Source organism: Bubalus bubalis, chromosome 18, assembly GCF_019923935.1.
Source record: "Bubalus bubalis isolate 160015118507 breed Murrah chromosome 18, NDDB_SH_1, whole genome shotgun sequence".
Taxonomy (NCBI): Eukaryota; Metazoa; Chordata; class Mammalia; order Artiodactyla; family Bovidae; genus Bubalus; species Bubalus bubalis.
In genome coordinates, this window is record NC_059174.1 from 54,537,248 (window position 1) to 54,556,134 (window position 18,887).

The following is an 18,887-nucleotide window of genomic DNA, read 5'->3' on the forward strand; positions in this document are numbered from 1 at the left end:
ACAGAACAAAACCACAAAACAACAGCATCAGCCCAATAATAGATGGTCAACTCCTCAGCCAAGTCCTGGGGACTAGAGGGGGAGGGAGTGGGAGTTGGGGGGGGGGGGAGGTGGGGGCGGAGTTCACGTCCCAGCCATTCATTCCAGCCATCTGCTGCCACCCAGAAATGAGGACCCGGCATTGTCAGATTGACGGATTTTTTTTCAAGAGGAGCCAGAAATCTCGATTTTAATGGGAAAATCTGGTTTTTAAAGGCTGGCAACCAATTCCGTTTTGTTTTTTTTTTTAAAGAAAACATAAAGCAGTTCCACACAATGTAAAATGACGGAGGGATGGGGGCGGGGGGCTGTCCCTTGGTGACTTTCAAATCACAGACTCTGGAAGGCTGTCCTCTGCCACCCTGAGATTAGGGAGAACTAACTGTCAGGGAAGTGGTGTGCCAAGACAAGAAGAATCTTTGAGATCTTTTCTTCCTCCAAAACCTCTTCCCCAGTGGTCAGGGTGCAGCTAGTCTCAGGGAGCCCAGTTTCTTGTCTTCCTGCTCCTCCCAGGCCTGGGTCTCCTGCCAACGGTGGTCAGGATAAAGCGGAAGCAGAGAGAGAGGGGCCGGGGTCAGGGGTACCCCAACAAACACCAGAGAGAGGGCAAGGAGTAGCAAAAGAGAGGCATCATTTTCCTCAGTTTATTTCAAGAGAACAAAGAATCAACCTTCAGTTCTGTACAAAAATGTGACCCCTTGGGCCAACCCCTCTCCCACGCCCCGCTAAATTGCCAAAAAAAAACCCCAAAATTCAAATTCTGGAAAAAGTTACTATGAAAAATCAGGGGAGAACTTCCTCCCCTCCTCCCTCTCCCCAGTGCAAAAGTGGGGGGCGGGGGGTGGATGGGGATGTGTGTTCATGGCCACGGTCAGAGGTCCGGCAGGCAGGCAGGTGTCAGGCGGGTTTCGGCAGAGTTAGTGTTTGGCGACCAGTGGGGCTGGAGGTGGGGTGGAAGGTGGGGTGGTGGGATCCAGAAGGAAGCCAAGGGGCTCAAGGGAGGGGAAAGATCTCCAACCCTGCCTCACCCCACAGGACACTTTAAAACAGTTTATAAAAATCGGAGCCGGAGAGTAAGAAGAGAAAGGAGTCATCAGAATCAAAAACTAAATAGTGGAAAGATTTTTTTTTTTTTCTTCTCTAAAAGGCAAAAAACTACAAACAGCCCAGGTCCTGAGCTCCCCCAACACCTGGTTCCTCCACCGCCCCCCTGAAACCCGGTAGGTGTGGAGCTGGGGAGCCGGGAGAGGTGGGTTCTTAAAAAAGTCACCCCTGGACCGGAAGGCTCTTCATCTCAGGTCGCCTTCCGCTGCCTCTCGCCGCTGCTGTCCCGGAGACGGAGAAGGACCGGGGCTACGCTGGCAAACTCAGCTTCTTCCCCTTTAGGACTGTGAAGAGAGAGGCAGGGGAGGGCATGACCACGGGGCCCCTAAAAAGGGGACAGTCTCCCACGCCCACACCAGGGGCTAGACCCTGGGCTGGCAGGGGCAGCCTCCGGAGTCCGGCTTAGCTATGGCGGGGGATCAACCTGAATTACTGAGGGTTGAGGCTGAGGGACTGAGCCATGGACCCATTTCTCCTAACACTGGCTTCTCCTCTTCCATCCTGGAAGGACTCCTGGGCCTGGAGGCCTTGGATCTCTGATGGACAGTGGGCAAAACCATCCTCTGCTTCTGCCCTCCCTGCCAGGAATCCTGGGCTGCCTCCAGGCCTCTGCCCTCCAGTCTTCTCTTCCCTTCCTGCTAACTGACTGGGGACCTAGCTTTTAATTATCATCTCTAAGAGGCCTCCCCCAACCGCCCACCCCCATGTATGGTAACCCCCTCACTCTCCACCATTACCTCCCTGGTTCCTTTCCATCTCTGCCCTTCTCACTGTTTGCAGTCATTTCTCTTGTTCATTTGTCCCACACCCTCCCCCCACCCCCCTCCACACACACACACTATAATACAAAAAAGGAGGGGAGGGCTTCATCCATCTTTCCCCCTATGGTAGTATCTCAGAGCCTCGACCTGGCAGTATCTCAGAGCCTCGCCCTGGCCATGGACATAGAAAAGTGTTCCCTAAATTTGTTGGTTGACTGACTGAATGAATGAATGAATCTTGGTGGGCCCGAGTCCCTGAGGGTGAGGACAGAGATCAATCAGCAGAGAAGACGCCCTTCCTTCTCTGAGCGCTGCTGGGGCTGCTGATTTCAGATCTGTTAACAGGTGTGAGACGGAGTGACTGTGGGTCTGGGAACTCAGGGCAGGAGAAAGGGCTTAGGAGAAATCCCAAGAGAAGAAAAGTCAGAGGCCACCCCTGACCCTCTCTTTGTTGTCTTCCCTCGAGGGATAGGGGCAGAGGAGGTGGAGAAGGTGTAGGCTCCCTCCCCCACCACCTCCCCGCCAGCTACCTTTGGTGATGTAGAGGTAGAAGAAGTCGCAGTAGAGGACCGTCTGGACCAGGCCCGCCACGATAGCGATGAGGTCAAAGAAGCCCTCGAAGTGGTAGCGCCAGATCCAGTTGAAGAGATAGAGCGTGCGGTAGACGCCCAGCGCAAACAGGTAGTGGCTCGTGATGGTCTCCGCCTCACCCGTCTTGCTCACCATGAACAGCTGCGGCAGGATGGCCACCGACTCCAGGTAGATGGAGAAGGTCCAGAGGATCTACCGGGGGTGGGGCCGGGGAGTTGGCGGCAGAGGGCGGGGAGGGAGGGAACAGGGCGGAAGAGAAGGGGGAGGACACGGGGTGTGTTGGTTACAGTGACGCGGGAGAGCGGATAACGGGGTGCCACAATGCCTGCCGGGCACTCCCCGTGTGCCAGCGACCACTCTGCCCACCCCACACGTATTCTGTCGATCCCCACAATAACCCATGAGAGAGGTAAAATTACTAGCATTCTCCCCTCCTTTATTTTTCGCCAAGTCACGTGGCTTGCAGGACCTTAGTTCCCCCAACCGGAGATCAAACCTGGGCCTTGACAGTGAAAGTGCTGAGTCCTCACCACTGGACCACCAGGAAATCCCCAGCATTCCCTTCTACAGATGAGGCAACTGAGGCTCAGGGACAGTAAGAGACACGCCCAGGATCACAATGCTAGAAAGTGGCAGAGCTGGGATTCGAACAAAGAGTTCAGAGCCGGTATTCAGAGCATTTGGCAATTACGCCTCTCCCAAGGGAGGACCCAACTTCCCTGGTGGCTCACACAGTAAAGTGTCTGTCTACAATGCGGGAGACAAGGGTTCGAGCCCTGGGTTGGGAAGATCCCCTGGAGAAGGAAATGGCAATCCACTCCAGTACTATTGCCTGGAAAATCCCATGGACAGAGGAGCCTGGTAGGCTACAGTCTATGGGGTCGCAAAAAGTCAGACATGACTGAGTGACTTCACTTCAAGGGAGGACCAGGTTGGGATCTTGGCTCTGAGACTTCCCTTCTTCAGACCTTGGGCAAGAGAGCCAGATTCTTACAGCCTCCACCTCCTTCCCTCTAAAGTGGGGGTGATTTTCCTGCCCTGGTAGGGGCAACGTTCAATGTGCAAGCTTGGGAGACATAAATCAGCCCATGTCACTTTCTGGCTCAAAACCCTCCAGTAGCTACTTCTTATCACATCCAGAATAAAACCCAAGTTCCTAACCTTGGCTCTAAGTTCCTAACCTTCAAGGCTCTCCTTGATCCAGCTTCATCTCCTGGTCCCTCCAGGCTATGACGGACTACCCAGGCCTCGTCTGGCTCTCCGACACACCAGCCTCCTTCTGCCCCAGGACCTTTGCACTTGCTGTTCCTGCAGCTCTCCCCCCAGACAGTCACATCCTGCCTCTTCCACCTCTTTCCAACCTCAGCTCATCAGCGAGGTCCTCCCTGACCATCCTCCCCCAGGACTGTCACATCCCCTGTCTTGTCTTCCTCTCGGCAGCTCTGACCAGACTGTGAGCTCCATGAGGCCCAGGAGCCTACACCTTGGGCACTCTCTGGCATAGTGCCTGGAACCTACTCCATGCCTGGATGAATGCACGAGAGGATGGGAGCAAGGTCCCCAAGTGCTTGTCATGGGCCACCATTCAGGGAGCTCTGACCACCATCATTTGCAAGCAGGACAGAGCATCGTAGGAGGGAGACCAAGAGAGGGAAGACAGCTGCTGGCCCCTTTTCAGTCCCCAGTTTCCTGAAAGCCCCACCTGGGGTGACTTGTGAGGTGTCAGTTCACTGAAACCTCCACTCAGGCAACACCACCAGCTGGCAGGTGCGATTCCTCCTGGGTGGTTTTGGTTTGTGGGAGTGAAGTGGCAACCATCAGGATGTATTTCTAAGAACTGACATTTATATAGCATTTACTACATTCAAGACACTGCTCTACGCACCTTACAGCTACTAACTGGCTTATGCCTTAACCCTATGAGCTAAGACCTATTGTTATCCCCCTTATACAAATGAGAAGACTGAGGCCCATGGGATCAGTAACTTGTCCAAGGCCACACAACTGAGATGTGGGTAGAAACAGATTCCTATCCTGGCAGCTAGACTTCAGGGCTTGTTCCCATAATCACTCAGAATCCACCAGCAAGGTTCTTGGTAAATCAGGTTACTTGAGGCTCTCAGGAAACATGCCCATAAAATGGATATATACCCAATTCCTAGCCTTGGGGAACAGAATCATGACAAAAAAGGAGAGAAAAAGTCTGTTGTATTTTTACTTGATCTATTCATGACATCTGAATTTTTAAGGAATCCTTTCCTTCTATAATTAAAAAAGTTTTTCCGCATGCACCCAATGCTAGCAAGGGTATTTTTTTTTTTTTTTAATTGGAGGTAGCATGGTTTTAGGACTTCCCTGGTGGCTCCAATGATAAAGAATCTGCCTGTGATGCAGGAGACCAGGGTTTGATCCCTGGGTCAGGAAGATCCCCTGGAGAAGGGAATGGCAACCCACTCCAGTATTTGTGCCTGAAGAATCCCATGGACAGAGAAGCCTGGCAGGTATAGTCTGCAGGACTGCGAAGAGTTGGACACGACTAAGTGACTAACAAAGCACGGGTTTTGAAAGCAGGCGAACCTGGGTTCAAATTCTGTGAGGCCTCACCTCTGAGCCTCACCTTGCATGCTAAGCTGTTTCAGTCGTGTCCAACTCTGTGCGACCCTATGGACTGTAGCTGGCCAGGCTCCTCTGTCCATGGGATTCTCCAGGCAAGAATACTGGAATGGGCTGCCATACCCTCCTCCAGGGGATCTTCCCGATCGAACCTGCATCTCCTGCATTGGCAAACGGGTTATTTACCACTAATGCGTGCCAGCTGGGAGCCTCACCTTAGTCCTAAAAGAAAGAGGGATGACGAGGTCTGCTTCCTCAGGTGGCAAAGGGATCAGACGGGATGATGTTGGATTTGCGCAGAGCCAGACATAGATTTGGTGCCAATACTTTGCACAAGTGACTGCCTTCTGAATGAGGGAACCACCCAACCAAACAACCCAACCTGGAGTCAAGAAGCCTAGATCCTGGTCCAGCCTCTTCTGCCTAGAGCAAGCCCCACTGCCTTCCTCCAGCCTCAGTCTCCCTGCCTGTAAAATGGGTCCAGCTCAGTGAGTGCTTCATGCAAGATGATGGTGATCAGAAGTTTCCCAAGTCCAGACCCTGCAACTAACCTTTGGGTTTCCTCCTTCTGACATTTCTGGGGCACTCAGGCCAAAGTTACCCCTCAATCAGATTTGTCAAGACTGCAGGATGCTTTTAGATATAGATTTGGAATCTGTAGCCAAAACTGTCAAGTGAGACATCTCAGGAAAACTCCTGAATTATAGTTTCTGTTGAAAACATCAGCAAAGCAGGGGCGGCTTGCGGGAATCTTAGTTTTCCAACCAGGCATCAAATCCACGCCCCCTGCCTTGGAAGTGCAAAGTCTTAACCACTGGACCACCAGGGACGTTCCAGAGCCAGCTTCTTACAAGCAGGAGTGAGTGGTACTGGGGGAGGAAAGAGTGCTCTGAATTTGATTCCTGCCAGGCCCCTGGAGGCAGGAGATGGCAGACTGACCACAGTCCCTCTCAAAATTACTCCCAGGAAACTGTATAGCTCCTACCAAAATACCAGGCAATAAAAACCACGACAGCTAGCCTTTAGGAGTAGAAGTATACACTTGGTCCAAAGCACTGCAACGATCATGGACAACACTTCCTGCCCACTGCCAGACACTGTGCTTTATCAATATCAATCCCGAGTTAGAACCTATGAGGTAGGAACTATCCCCATTTTACAGATGAGAAAACTCAGACATAGAGAAATCACATGACTTGCCCAAAGACCCACAGCTTCTAAAGTGTTAGTCGCTCAGTCATGTGCAAGCGTTTGTGACCCCATGGATTGTAGCCCGCCAAGCTCCTCTGTCCATGGGATTTCCCAGGCAAGAACACTGGAGTGGGTTGCCATTTCCTCTTCCAGGGGATCTTCCCTACCCAGGGACCAAACCCTGGTGTCCTGCAATGCAGGCAGCTTCTTTACCATCTGAGCCACCAGGGAAGCCCTGGGCTTCAAATCCCGGCTCTCTGGTTCTAAAGTCCCTGTGTAAGCGATGCTGGCTAATCTCAGGAAATCCTCACAGTGACCTAATCTTAACTTTACAGACAGGGAAGCTGAGGCACAGAAAAGTCAAGTTCCATGCCCAAGGACATGCTAATAGAAAGTAACAGATCCAAATCCAAGTAGCCTGGCCCCCTAGAGCCCCTGTTCCCAACTCCTGAACTATTCATTAGGCCGATGATTTTGGAAGAGTCATTTTGACTCCCCAAGCCCCAGTTTCCTATCTATAAAATGGGGCTGCTGTGAAAAGTAAAGCGATGACATGTGTGACACGCTCAGAGCAGCGTCTGGTACTTGGTGGGTGCTGCTGCCATGACCGGAGAAGGCAATGGCACCCCACTCCAGTACTCTTGCCTGGAAAATCCCATGGATGGAGGAACCTGGTGGGCTGCAGTCCCTGGGGTCGCTAAGAGTCAGACACGACTGAGTGACTTCCCTTTCACTTTTCACTTTCATGCATTGGAGAAGGAAATGGCAACCCACTCCAGTGTTCTTGCCTGGAGAATCTCAGGGACGGGGGAGCCTGGTGGGCTGCCGTCTATGGGGTCGCACAGAGTCAGACACGACTGAAGCGACTTAGCAGCAGCAGCAGCAGCAGCTGCCATGACATTGCTGTCATCCGACTCCAGAGCCCCTGTCTTGAACGTTATTTCCTAAAAGGAGGAAGTCTGAGCAAACCCTGCAGAAGGAAGCCTCTGACTGGGCCCACTGTCCACAGCCGTTCTCCCGCAGCCCACCCCACCCCACTACACCACTCCTGGGACCCTGCAGGTGGCCTACCTCCAGAGGGGTAAAGTCATGGTTGACCAAGAACGCCAGGATGGCCGTGGGAATGACGAGGAACTCCACTCGGAACGTGTCATGGTTCCCATCATAAGTGGCTTTGAACTTGCTGTAAATCATCCAGACTGTGGTGAAAGAGCAGGCAATGTAGACCACCTGTCGAGTGAGGATGAGGAGGAAGCTTCAGTTCCAGGCACAGGGCCCCAGCCCCCAAGAGCTTAGACTGAGGAGTCCCGACCCCCAGCCCCTCCTCCCTCAGACCCAGGGGTCCAGCCCCGAGCCCCTCCTCCTTCAGACTAGGAGTCCTGGCCCCCAGCCCCGCAGACCCAGGAGTCCCAGCCACTGTCACCGCCCCCCTCAGATTCAGCAGTCTGGACCCCCAGCCCCCTCCTCCCTAAAGCCTGGGACCCAGGTTCCCTCCTCCCCCGACCCTCCCAGCGGCTCCCCTCAGGAGGCCTTTACCTTCATGCACGTGTTGTAGAGTGAGATGTAGTTGGTGAAGAGGTCCAGGTAGCGGGCAGTGAACACCACAGCAAACAGGACCTGGCTCTTGCCTGAAATCCCTGTGGTGCAGAGAGGCAGGGTCAATACACCAGGGGCCAAGGCCTGGAACAAGCCTGGAGGCGGCTCTGGAGGGCAGTTGTCCCCGGAGGCCTCCCCAGCCGGCGGCTGGAGCAGGGCTCTTTCCCACCGCCCACAGCCAGGGGGCAGCCCGGCCCCAAAGCTACTCCAACCCGAGGCTGTGTCCCGGGCTAGGCCTCATGGCCACCCCCAACACCCTCAGGGTCCTCCTGCAGTCCGGATCCAAGGTGGGGCCTCAGGAGGACCCCCCCTTGACCTCTGGCCTCCGGAACAGGTCGCCTGCCTCCCGCTCCCTTCCTGGCCGCTACAGTCCACGTCACCAACTTCCAGCCACCTCCCTGCCTGCCACAGCTCCCTGTTCCCAGCCGCAGCAACTCTGAGGCCACCCTGATGGGGGCCGGGGGAAGGCTGAACTCGCTGCCTGGAGCCACCCCCACCAAACTGGATGCATCCCCGGTTTGCGGACAGGAGCTGACCCCCTGGTGACCCCGGACCTGGAAGGGGGACCCCCAGCAAGCAGGGACGGGAAAGGGGACCCGTCTCCCTATGCCTCCAAACCCTCTCCCCGAGTCCTGGGGTGTCCCCCGCACTCTGCCCCTTCCTCCGCCCCCCGTGGGTGTCTCACCGGCACACGAGCGGGACTTCCAGATTTTGAGCAGTAGCAAGATGATGGCTAGGAGGTGGGAGAGGTCTCCCAAGAATCGGAAGAGATTCATGGTTGGGGGGATCTGGCAGGGCTGGGCTGGAGGGAGGCTGGAGGGGGGCTGCCCCCCGGGGCTGCTGTTCTGGCCGGGCGGCTGGGCTGTCGGGGGGGCGGGAGAGGTGCCCTCGGGTGGGCTCCGCTCCGGGGAGGGGGGCTCTGGGAGGGGGCGCCGAGGCCGGAGCTGGTGGCCGAGCCGGAGCTAGGAAGAGGGAGGAGGGCGGGAGGGGGAGGAGTCCGGCGGGAGGCTCCGCCCCGAGGGCGGAGTCCCGGCTCTCTGGCGCCCCCTACCCCCGCTTCTCCGCCCTTGCAGAGCCGGGCGCCGAATGTTCCCCACCAAGGCCGCCTCCTAGGAACTTGCGGGGTCGCTGAGACCCGCAACTCCCAAATCCGGGCGCCTGTTCCCCGAGGCGGTCTGCGCCTCTGTAAAGGTCGCAGCCCAGCCGCATAGATTCTGCCCTTGACAGCGATTCGGGAGGCAGGTCTCTGAGCTTTCAGGATCCTACACAAAGACCCAGAGGCTGGCTTTTCAGGGACCTCCAGCTCCAATCCATCTGAGAGAACAGAAAGCAGCCTCCGGCCCCTCCTCCATCAGACTCAGGAGTCCAGGACCTCAGTGTCCTCCTCCCTTGGGCTCAGGAGTCCAGCCGCCAGCCTCTCCACCCCCTGACCCAAGAAGAGTTCAGTCCCCGCTTCTTTGGGACTTAGGGTCCCACCCGAGGATTTTGTGTCCCAAGTATCGTAGACCCAGGAATCGAGATGTACAATCCCTTCCTCCTTCTGGGACCCACAAATTCAGGCCCCCAGTCTCTTCTTTTTCAGAAATATGAGCCTTCACTCCTGCTCTCTGTGACCCTGGAGTTGGTAGCCGGAAGCCCTGGCTCTGGCCACCCCCACCCACCCACCAACCCCGGAACTGCCCCCTCAGAGGCACACAGACACACTCTCGGGAGCCCGGGTGTCCTGTGCCACACTCCACCCCAGCCCTTCATAGATACACGGGGCCTAGCCTCCCTCTCTATCAGGAGGGGCAGGAGCTGGGCAACTGCTCTTGAGGGACGCGAGGGGAAACAGGCTGCGTCTAAGAGGGGGTACCTGGTGCTTTCTTCCTGGATGTCCGAATAACCATGGGTGATGGATGTCAGGGTCTGTCAATAACAGAAGGGGTACAGCGGCATCAGTTTCCTCAGATCGCAGGATGGATAGAGTGCTTGAGGGTGACATCCATGAGTCTTGGACGCGTGGGCCCCTGAGTGTGGTTTGTGCTAAGGAGTCAGTTTGTCTGAGGGTCTAAAAGGGACTCAGGCCTGGAGGAGGGGGCTCTGATTACTGGGTCCCAGGAGGAGAAGGGAGACAGGGACTTGGACTCCTGGAACTGAGGAAGGAGGTGGGCTGGATACCTGGTATCCTAGGTCTGAGTGAGGAGGGGACTGGGGGCCTGGATTCCTGGGTCCTGGAGCAAAGGGGGCTGGGGACTTGAATTTCTGGGTCTGAGAGAGGAGGGGGCTGGGAGCCTGGATTCCTGGCTTCATGAGGGAGACTTGCTTGCAGGCCTGGCCTCCCGGGGCAATCGAAGCCAAAAAATGGGTCCTAGCATGACAGACTCAAGTCTGGGGATGGCCTCCTGCTTCGCAAACCTCAGCGTGGGGAGGGGGCGGAGGGCAGGCAGCCCCTGGGCCCTGGAGCTCAGGTCCAGGTCCTGAGTCCCCGACTGCACGCCCTCCCCGGCCCCTTCCCCGTCCCTGGATTTATTTGCAGCCCCTCACTCTCTGGTCCCAGGGGGAAGGCAGAGGCTGGGAGCTGGGGAGGGGGCCGGCCCCCTCCCCTAGCCATGACAGGAGGAGGGGTCCCGAGGGATCCCAAAAAGGGGGGCTGTGGGTCTCCCAGCAGGGGCGGACGGGGACTGAATGTTAATCGCATCCCGAGTGTGTGTGTGTGTGTGCGTGTGTGTGAGTGTATGAGAACAGAGCGAGTGTGCGAGTCCCTCCCGCTCTGGCTCCTCCAAGCCCTGGCCGCCGCCACCGCCCTCCGCCCGCCTGCAGCCTCCCTAGCCACCGGTGCCCGGCTCAGGGGTGTTGGCCCGGGTGGGTCCGCCTGGCCCCCAGGGGTCTCTCGTGCGTCTGCCATCTGCCCGGTGAGGATCTGTGTGTGCGGGTGTCTGGGGCTGGGCTGGAGGGGGGGGGGGGTGTGTCTGTAAGGGCTGCGGCTGAGGGTGGGCGGGAGGGAGGGAGGGGTCTGTCTGTCTGTCTCGACCCCGAGCCACCTGCCTGGGTGTCGCGGGCCCCCCAGGTTCCTCCCTCTGAGCCTCCCCCAAACCCGGATGCATGGTGTGTACCTGGGCTCTGCGCCTCCTGCCTGCGTCCGGCCGGGCGTCTGGCTGCCCGTGTCCTCCTGTCTGTCTGAACAGCCCCTGACGGCAGCGGCAGCCTGGCCCATCAGACCCTCCAGTGTGTGTGTGTGTGTGTGTGTGTGTGTGTCTCCCTCCTCAAGCTCCGGGGGTGTTTAGGGGAATCCCAGGGAAGTGAGGTGGTGCGTGTATGCGTGTGTGTATGTGTGTGTGTCTGCCTGTATTTGAGAGTGGGGGCGTGGGGGGGTGCCTGGAGGTGGGAGGTGGCCAAGCAGGAAGGGGCAAGCAGTCACCCAGACAGGCTGTCTCCCGCCTGCCCCTTACGCAAACACACACACTGGCCACCGGCTTCAGAGGTGACCCAGACAGACAGACAGACAGACACAGACTTGGGGGGGGGCCACGGAGGGCACAGAATGGGGGTTTGCGAATGAGCCAGGGAGAGGCGGGACCGGACACATGGACAGGGGGGAGGAGCCGGGGCTGAAGCGGCAGAGGGGGGCACCCCGGGTGGGCGGAGGGGGGATCCCCACGGGGTCGGGGCGGTGAGAGGACACCCCGACAGCCTCCGCAATGTCCGGGGCCCAACTTCCAGTGCAACATGTGTAGCCGCGTCCTCGCCTAGCCGGGGTGGCCTCAACCTTGGGGGACAGACAGGGCAGGACGGACTGAGGAAGAGAGAGCCGGAGCCAGGGAGCCAGGGCCGGGCAGGAGGTCCCGGCCGCCGCTGCCGCCGCCGCCCCAGGGCCTGGCCCCCCACACACACACCCCGCGGCTCCCTGAGCCCCCCGCCGAATCTTCGGGTCACTGGACTCCGGTTCCTTTCCTGGCACCCCCGCAACACCCCCCCAGAAAAGGGTCATGAAAAGGTAAGGCTGGGGTAGGACTGCAGGGGAGGGGGTGGGAACGTGGACCGCCCCCTGCTCCAGATCTAGGACAGGGAAAGTTGGCAAGGGGCCTCAGTTGGAGGGAGAGGGCTGGAATGGTGGACAGGGGTCTCTGGGGGGAAATCTTTGCGCCCTATCTCCTCCCTCGCTGAGCCCTTTCCCCAGGTCTCTGCACCCCAGATCTCCTAACCACCCCCCACTGCTGACACTTTGATCCTTCTCCCCAGCCCCATACACCTGACGCCCCGTCTCTCTATCCCCCATCTCTCCCTCTCACCTTCCCTCTCTGAGCCATCCCCCCACCACCGCCCGCATCAGCCTCCCCCCTCGGCCGGTCTACCTCCCTCTCTCCAGCTCCATCTCCCCTCCCTCCTCAGCTGCCAGTCGGCTATTAATACCCCTGCCAAGGACCTTGAGAGTATCCAGGCCTTGGCACCCCCCGCCCCAAGCTCCCATCCCTTCCTCAAGGTTCTGGAATACCCTTCTAGCCTCTTCCAAGCACCAGAATTAGGGTGGGGAGAGAACAGGGTTGGGGGGGGCCGGGAGCCGTCCGCAGCACGACGCGAACTGTGCGGTGGGGTGGGGGGGAACACAGGCTGTGGATCGAAGTGGTTCTCTCATCTCTTCTGTGATGGATCCGGGGGGAGTGATGGAGACAGGGACACCCCAGGAATCTCTGGCACCCTCCTCCTTCTCCTCAGCTGGGGGACAGACTGTACTGTGCACAGGACCTGAGTGGGGCGACTCAGAGAGGCTGGAGCTGGGGCGGGGGTTGCCCAGGATACTGGACGAATGGGGTTTGAGACCACAAGAGGTCCTTAAGGGAGGAGAGGGCTATGGGCCTGGATTCCTGGGTCCTGGGCGTAAAGGAGGCTGGGCCCCTGGATTCCTGAGTCTGGGGGCAGGAGAGAGCCGGCACTCCTGGGTCCTGGGAAAGGATGGAGCTGAGCACCCACAGTCCCTGGTGGGTCCGGGGGAAAGAAGGGGCCCTGAGAGCCAGGATTCCCGAGTTGATGGGAGAAATTGGGAGGATGGGGCTTCTGTGTCTGAGGGAAGAGGGGGCTGGGGGCGCAGTGTCCTGAACCCCTTGACGGGGCAGGGGATGAGGGTCTGGACTCTTTGGCCCCGTGCAGATGAAAGTGGGGACTGAGACTCACGAGGAGGTGGCGATTGGAGGCCTGAACAATGTGATCCCTGAGGGTGCAGGTTTGGGGGTTGGAACACCAGACTGGCCCAGCGGCTGGGACTGCCACCTCTCTATCCATCCCTGGAGGGGTGGGAGACTGTCCTCCCGAATCCCTCACCGGAGAGAATTGGGCGTCCAGCCTCTTGAGAAGGGTGGGGCAGGATCTGCCCTCTTGGGCTTCAGCCAGGGAGCAGGACCCCAGGGTCCCCAAGGCCAGAGGCCGGGAAGGGGTGAGTCTGAGACAGGCAGAGAAGAGGCTGAGGAGTGAGCAGCCACCAGGAAGGGAGGGGAGAACCAGTGTTATCCTGGGGAGGGGGGAGCGCCAGGCCACAGCTGTGGGTTATTTTGGGGCAGAGGGGGGCTATTCTGAGCACTGACTGAACCAGCTGCTTGGGGAAGGGCAGAGGAGAGGAGGGGCGAGAGAGAGCCAGGATTGAAGCATGCTAGGAGCCCCCACCCCCACCCCTTGGGAGACAGTGCCCCAGGGTCCCTGGGAAGGCCTGGGGGTAAGGGGGTGGGGAGTGAGGCCTCTAGGCAAGCAAAGGGGTGTGGGCCTTTCCCCTACCCCTGGCTGGCTGTGGGGTGGATGGAGGCTCTGTGCTACCATGGCAACCGGACAGGAGGCTGATTGACAGTTAAGAGCAAGCCCTTCCTTGTCTGGACCCTCACCCCTTTCCAGAAGCCCCTTCTGCAGGCTCCAATCACTCTCTGGGAACCAGGGGTCCAGGCCCCCAGGGCCCTCCTTCCTCAAGACCCAGGAGCCAGGAGTCTGGGCTCCCAGCCCGACCACCCCAGGCAGCTAGTATTCAACAGGGGACATAGGAAGAGATGCTGTATCGCTTCTCAATTACCAAATTGCTCTGGGCTGGGAGCCAGGGACCCCCACCCCTCCCAGCTCTCCACAGCTGTGCTCCCCCCAACTCCAGAGCCCAGTCTGCACTGTGACTCTTTCTAGCTCTTATTGAGAGTGGAGGGACGGGGGTAGGAGTAAGGGGACAAAGATGGGTTGGGGGGTTTGTGTTCCAGGGGAGGGGTACGGTCACAGAGGCATTTGCTCCCTGCAGGATGGCCCACTAATTTCTTTTTTTTTTTTTCTCTCTCTCCCCCCCACACACCTGACCCCTTTTCCCTTTCTCTTTTTTTTGTTCCCCTCACTTTTTCTTCCTTTTATTTTTTGATCCCTCCTGCCACTCGCCTTCCCGGCCTTCCTTTCATGTCTGTGCTGGGCACCTCCCTGGTGGGGGTCTTGATCTCTGCCTTGCCTCGCTATTTCTGTCTTCCTGTGTTTTCTGTCTGCTCTGCCTGCCTCTTCAATCTCTAATTCTGCCTGTTTCTCCGTCTCTTGTGGGTGCGTGTCTTGTGGTGGCTGTGGGGTCTCTGTCTCCATCTTCCTGGGGTTTCTTTCCACCTTCCTCTCTCTGTCCAACTTTCGGGTTTCTCTCCTCTCCCCCACCTTCCTTCGTCTATCTCTGCATCTCTCCCGCCTCTCTCATTCCCTCCCTATTTCTGTCACTCCGTCTTATCTCTCGCTCTGTTACTCGGAGCCTATCTGTCCCTGTCTGTTTCTCCTTCCATCTCTTTCCTCCACCCCATCAACTCTCTCTCCCTGACCATCTCTCTGTGGGTGTTTTCATCTCTTCCTATCTTCCTGGGCCTCTCTTTCTCTGCTCCTGTTCTGATCCGGTCTCTGCGGGTCTCTTTTCCATCTGGCCTGTCTCATTGTCCTCCCTTTTCTATCTCTTCTCCCCACTTCTGTATCTTTTGTGGCCCCATTACCCATTCTCCCTGTGTTTTTCCCTTCGCTTCTGTATCTCTCCCTTTGCCTCCGTATTTCCCTGTGTCTCTCCCTCTATTACTCCAACCCTTCTCCTACCTCCGCGTCTCTCCTTCCTCGTATCTGCCCTTCACCGTGTATCTCCTTGTCTCTGTCGTTCTATCTCTCGTCTCTCATTCCTGTCCCTCTCTCTGCTCCGCGTGTCTGCCGCCCCGTCTCTGCGCACCCCGCCCCCCACTCCGTGTCCCTTCCCGGGTGCCCTCGCGCTCAGAGGCCGCCCGGCAGGGCCCGCAGGCGATGCGCGGCGCCGGTGGCCCCCGCGGCCCTCGGGGCCCCGCTAAGATGTTGCTGCTGCTGGCGCTGGCCTGTGCCAGCCCGTTCCCGGAGGAGGTGCCGGGGCCGGGCGGGGCCGGCGGGCCTGGCGGGGGCCCCGGCGGGGCGCGACCGCTCAACGTGGCCCTCGTGTTCTCGGGGCCCGCGTACGCGACCGAGGCGGCGCGCCTGGGCCCGGCCGTAGCGGCGGCCGTGCGCAGCCCGGGCCTGGACGTGCGGCCGGTGGCGCTGGTGCTCAACGGCTCGGATCCACGCAGCCTCGTGCTGCAACTCTGCGACCTGCTGTCGGGGCTGCGCGTGCACGGCGTCGTCTTCGAGGACGACTCGCGCGCGCCCGCCGTCGCGCCCATCCTTGACTTCCTGTCGGCGCAGACCTCACTGCCCATCGTGGCCGTGCACGGCGGCGCGGCGCTCGTGCTCACGCCCAAGGTGCGCGCGACACGTGGGCGGGGCTCGGGGGGCTATGCGGGGGCGGGGCCTGGGTCGGCCGTGGGTGGGCGGTGTGGTAAGGGGGCGTGGCCAGTCCTGAGGGTCAGCCTCGGGGATGCAAAACTCAGGTCTAGGTAACGGGCGGGGCTGACTTGGAGGGACGTGATCTATAGGAGGAACAGAGTGTGCCAGGGTCTGAGGTGACCAGGCTATGGGAAGAGTTGAGAGGCTGCGGGAGCGGTGAATCGGGAGGGGGTGGGATCCGAGGAAGAGGCGAGGCCAGCCAGGGAGGGGCGAGGACTGGGCGGGTGCCAGAGGGGGCATGCCTGAGATGGCAAGATCTGAGTGAGGGGTGGGCTCTGGGATCAGCGACGGGGTGTCAAGTGAAAAGGAATGGGGCTCAGAAAAGGGTGAAGACTAGAGAGTAAGCAGGAGCCAGAAAGTCAGACACTGTGACCAGGAAAAAGGAGTATTAAGTATTGAGGGATAGGGAGGGGCCCGGCCAGCTGAGCATGAGGTCTAGAGGTCAACGTAGAAGGACGGAACCATCTGGTGGAAGGATGAGTATGAGAAAGGGATGCGTCCTTAGTGAGTGAGAGAGAGAGGGGTAGCCTTGCAGCTAGGAAGTGGGGGAAGGCCAGTCAAGGAAGAGGTGAGTCAAGGAAGGGGCGGGGCTAGCTGGTGATGGGGGAGGCCAAGGAGGACAGGCCCTCAGCTCGGTACTAAAGGGGGATTTGGACAGGGGAGGTGCCCAACTGGAAGGTGTGGAAAGCAAGAATTCAGAGAGTGGGCCTGGAAAGATGAAGGCCTCCCGCTTAGAGGCAGGCTCAGCCATTGAGAGGTCAAAGCCAGGAGCCTGCAGGGAAGGCAGGGTCAGAGGCTGGAGCTGGCTGTGACATGGAGAGAGGCCTGCCTCCCGAGGGCACAGGAGGGGTCAGCTGGAGTGGACTTCTGGTAGGGAAGGGCAGGATTTGAACAAGCCTGGTGTGCGGACCGAGAAGAACCAGGTCAGCTTAGAGGAGGCGTCTGAGAAGAGGCGGGGCCTATTCAGGGGTGGAGCCAGTGTAACAGAGAAATGGGCATCGCCTGAGGATGGGGCCACCTGAGTGGGTGGAGCCTAAGTCTCCACCAATTCCCTTTGTGACTAGATCTCTATTGCATGCCGGGACTCGTAGTTTTCTTCTGTCTCGAGCACTCTGGGAAAGACCTCTGTCCAACTTTGTTCTTCTCTTTGGCATGGGGTTGTCCAGATATCTGTAGGCAGATCACCTGCGAGGTGAACTTACTACTTCCTGGCTGACGCCTTCTGGGGATACGGAGAGGTGATGTCCCTCCTGCCTCCATGGCGTCTGAGAAGTGTGTGCCCCTTCATTTCATTGTCTGCGGGGCACTGTGGCCCCTTCAGTGCACACCCGTTGCCTTCTGGGAAATGTAGTCTTTTTAGTGTCTTAGAGGGGTCCTCACAGCTCTATCTGTGCCCCCATTGAATGCTGGGAACGTGGTCCCCTGAGTACACATTCAGCTGCCAAGGATGAGGGCCTCACAGGGTCTCATAGCATTCTGGGAAACCTCATACCTTTAGGACAAGTGTCCTAACCCGCGCACATTTAACCACAGGCATATGCCTAGGGAGAAAGTCCACTTGGTCGTCTCATTGCATTACTGGAAGATTTATTGAGGACTGATTCTGTGCCAGGGCTGTTTCAGGTTCTGGGGAATACAGTTAGGGAAGGTTAAAAAAAAAAAAAAAGACATGGTCTCTGCTCTTCTGAAGCTTGCATTTCTAATGAGGAGACAGACAAAACAAATAACAGATAGTGAAATCTGTCCTGGAGGAGAGGTAATGACCAAGGCCGCTGTGGCTTCAGTAGATGGTGGTCAGGGGAGGCTTCCCTGAGGACGTAAAACTGAGCTGGACCTGAGGTCAGAGGAGGGGAAGGAGCTGAGGGGTGTCCCTGAGAAAGGTGACAGTGAAGGGCAAAGCCCTTGAGTCTAGAAGGAACCTGAGGTGTTTGAGGAAGAGCAAAGAGGTGGGGCTGGCGGGACATGAGGTCAAAGAGGCCACAGGGACCAGGTCATGTGGGGCCTTATGGGCCACAGCGAGGACTTTGGCTTTGACTCTGACACAGAATTTTTGGAAGGTTTTCAACCAAGAAGGGAGGCGATCCAACTAATATTTTGAAAAGATCACTCTGGCTGTTGTCTGGAAAATGAAAGGTTTGAGAAAGGAAGCAGAGATTGGTTAGGAAGCTGTTGTCGTCTAGGCAAGAAAGGGGAAGCGATGAGGGTCATGATGGGGCCATAGTGAAGAATGAACAGCTGGGGTCATGTTTTGAACAGAGAACTGAGAAGACTTGGAGATGGCCTGGATGTGGGCCCAAGGGCTGTCCAACAGGATTTTCTGCTGAAATGATGAAAGTGGTCTTCATCTACTCTGTCAAATATGATAGCCCCTAGCCATGTGAGCTGTTGAGCACTTGACATGTGGTTAGTATAACCAAGGAACTAAATTTTATTTAACTTTGATTTAATTTGAATAGTCATGGGTGGCTAGCAGCTACCATACTGGAGACCACAGGAGACAATATTTAAACCCATGGGTTTGGATGAGATCACCAGGAAGAGAGGACAGAGAAGGAAAGAGGAGATGAGGGCCCTCCTATGTTTAGAATTCTGACGGAGGAAGAGAGTCTAGCAAAGGAAACAGAGAAGGAGGGGACAGGAAGGTAGGAATAAAAGCAGAGAAGGGCAAGCCTACTCAGCAAAGCTGAGTTGGGAGAGACTACCTTCAGCACCTTCATGGCCTGTTGGGAGATGTAGTCCCTCTCAGTGGATGCTGGGAACTGTAGTTCTTTCCCGGGTTGCTACCTGTGTTCACTAGGGTTAAGTTAGCTGCTGTAACAGATAAACCCCCACTTTTCAGTGGCTTAACTCAATAGAAGGTTGTTCCTCACTGATATAAAATCCAAACAGGTGTTCCTGATTGGAGTTGGCTGTCCTCCAAGCTCTGACTCAGGGACTCAGTTTCCTCCATGCTGTGGCTTTGTAATCCCCTAGATTCCTCCTCAGGGGCCTCTGCATCTGCCCTCTGACAGGGAAGAGTAAGGTGCTTGGGCGGAGAGGTTTTTATGGATGAGCCTAGAACTCAGTCCTGAGGCTAAACCTAACCCAGGTCTAGCTCTGTGCCCCAAGCAAGGAAAGGAGATGGGTTTGGCAAACAGCTAGATGTTGAGAGCTGTGATTCCCTTATCCATTGTTGGGAGATGAGGTCCCCTC

The 18,887-nt window shown here is 57.4% G+C and overlaps 2 protein-coding genes across 3 annotated transcripts in view; one reads left to right on the forward strand and one right to left on the reverse strand.

Moving 5' to 3' along the window:
- Positions 1-669: 669 nt before the first annotated feature.
- On the reverse strand, positions 670-9,799 carry KDELR1 (KDEL endoplasmic reticulum protein retention receptor 1). Of its 2 annotated transcripts, none has more exons than XM_044930828.2 (5): positions 9,751-9,799; positions 7,836-7,936; positions 7,371-7,529; positions 2,435-2,687; positions 670-1,427 (listed from the first exon to the last, which is right to left on the reverse strand). In XM_044930828.2, exons 1-5 carry the CDS (start codon positions 9,782-9,784, stop codon positions 1,393-1,395), a joined length of 582 nt encoding a protein of 193 aa, XP_044786763.2. In that variant the 5' UTR covers positions 9,785-9,799; the 3' UTR covers positions 670-1,392. The 2 variants fall into 2 exon arrangements, with proteins under 2 accessions (XP_044786763.2, XP_006041039.1); XM_006040977.4 differs by lacking the exon at positions 9,751-9,799 and adding an exon at positions 8,581-8,806.
- GRIN2D (glutamate ionotropic receptor NMDA type subunit 2D) overlaps positions 9,004-18,887 on the forward strand; it is a 36,979-nt gene continuing 27,095 nt past the window's right edge. Inside the window, exons 1-3 of the mRNA XM_044930826.2 lie at positions 9,004-10,789; positions 11,598-11,871; positions 15,121-15,611. Coding sequence (XP_044786761.1) covers positions 15,147-15,611 — 465 coding nt within the window. The 5' untranslated portion in view covers positions 9,004-10,789; positions 11,598-11,871; positions 15,121-15,146. The remainder of the gene's footprint in view (positions 10,790-11,597; positions 11,872-15,120; positions 15,612-18,887) is intronic.

Coding starts and splice junctions, on each gene's coding strand:
- KDELR1 (XM_006040977.4), bottom strand. CDS start 8,671: ATGAATCTCTTCCGATTCTTGGGAGACCTCTCCCACCTCCTAGCCATC. Junction 7,937..8,580: donor GAAGTCCCGCTCGTGTGCCG/GTGAGACACCCA, acceptor TCTGCACCACAG/GGATTTCAGGCAAGAGCCAG. Junction 2,688..7,370: donor ATGACTTTACCCCTCTGGAG/GTAGGCCACCTG, acceptor CACCCCCGGTAG/ATCCTCTGGACCTTCTCCAT.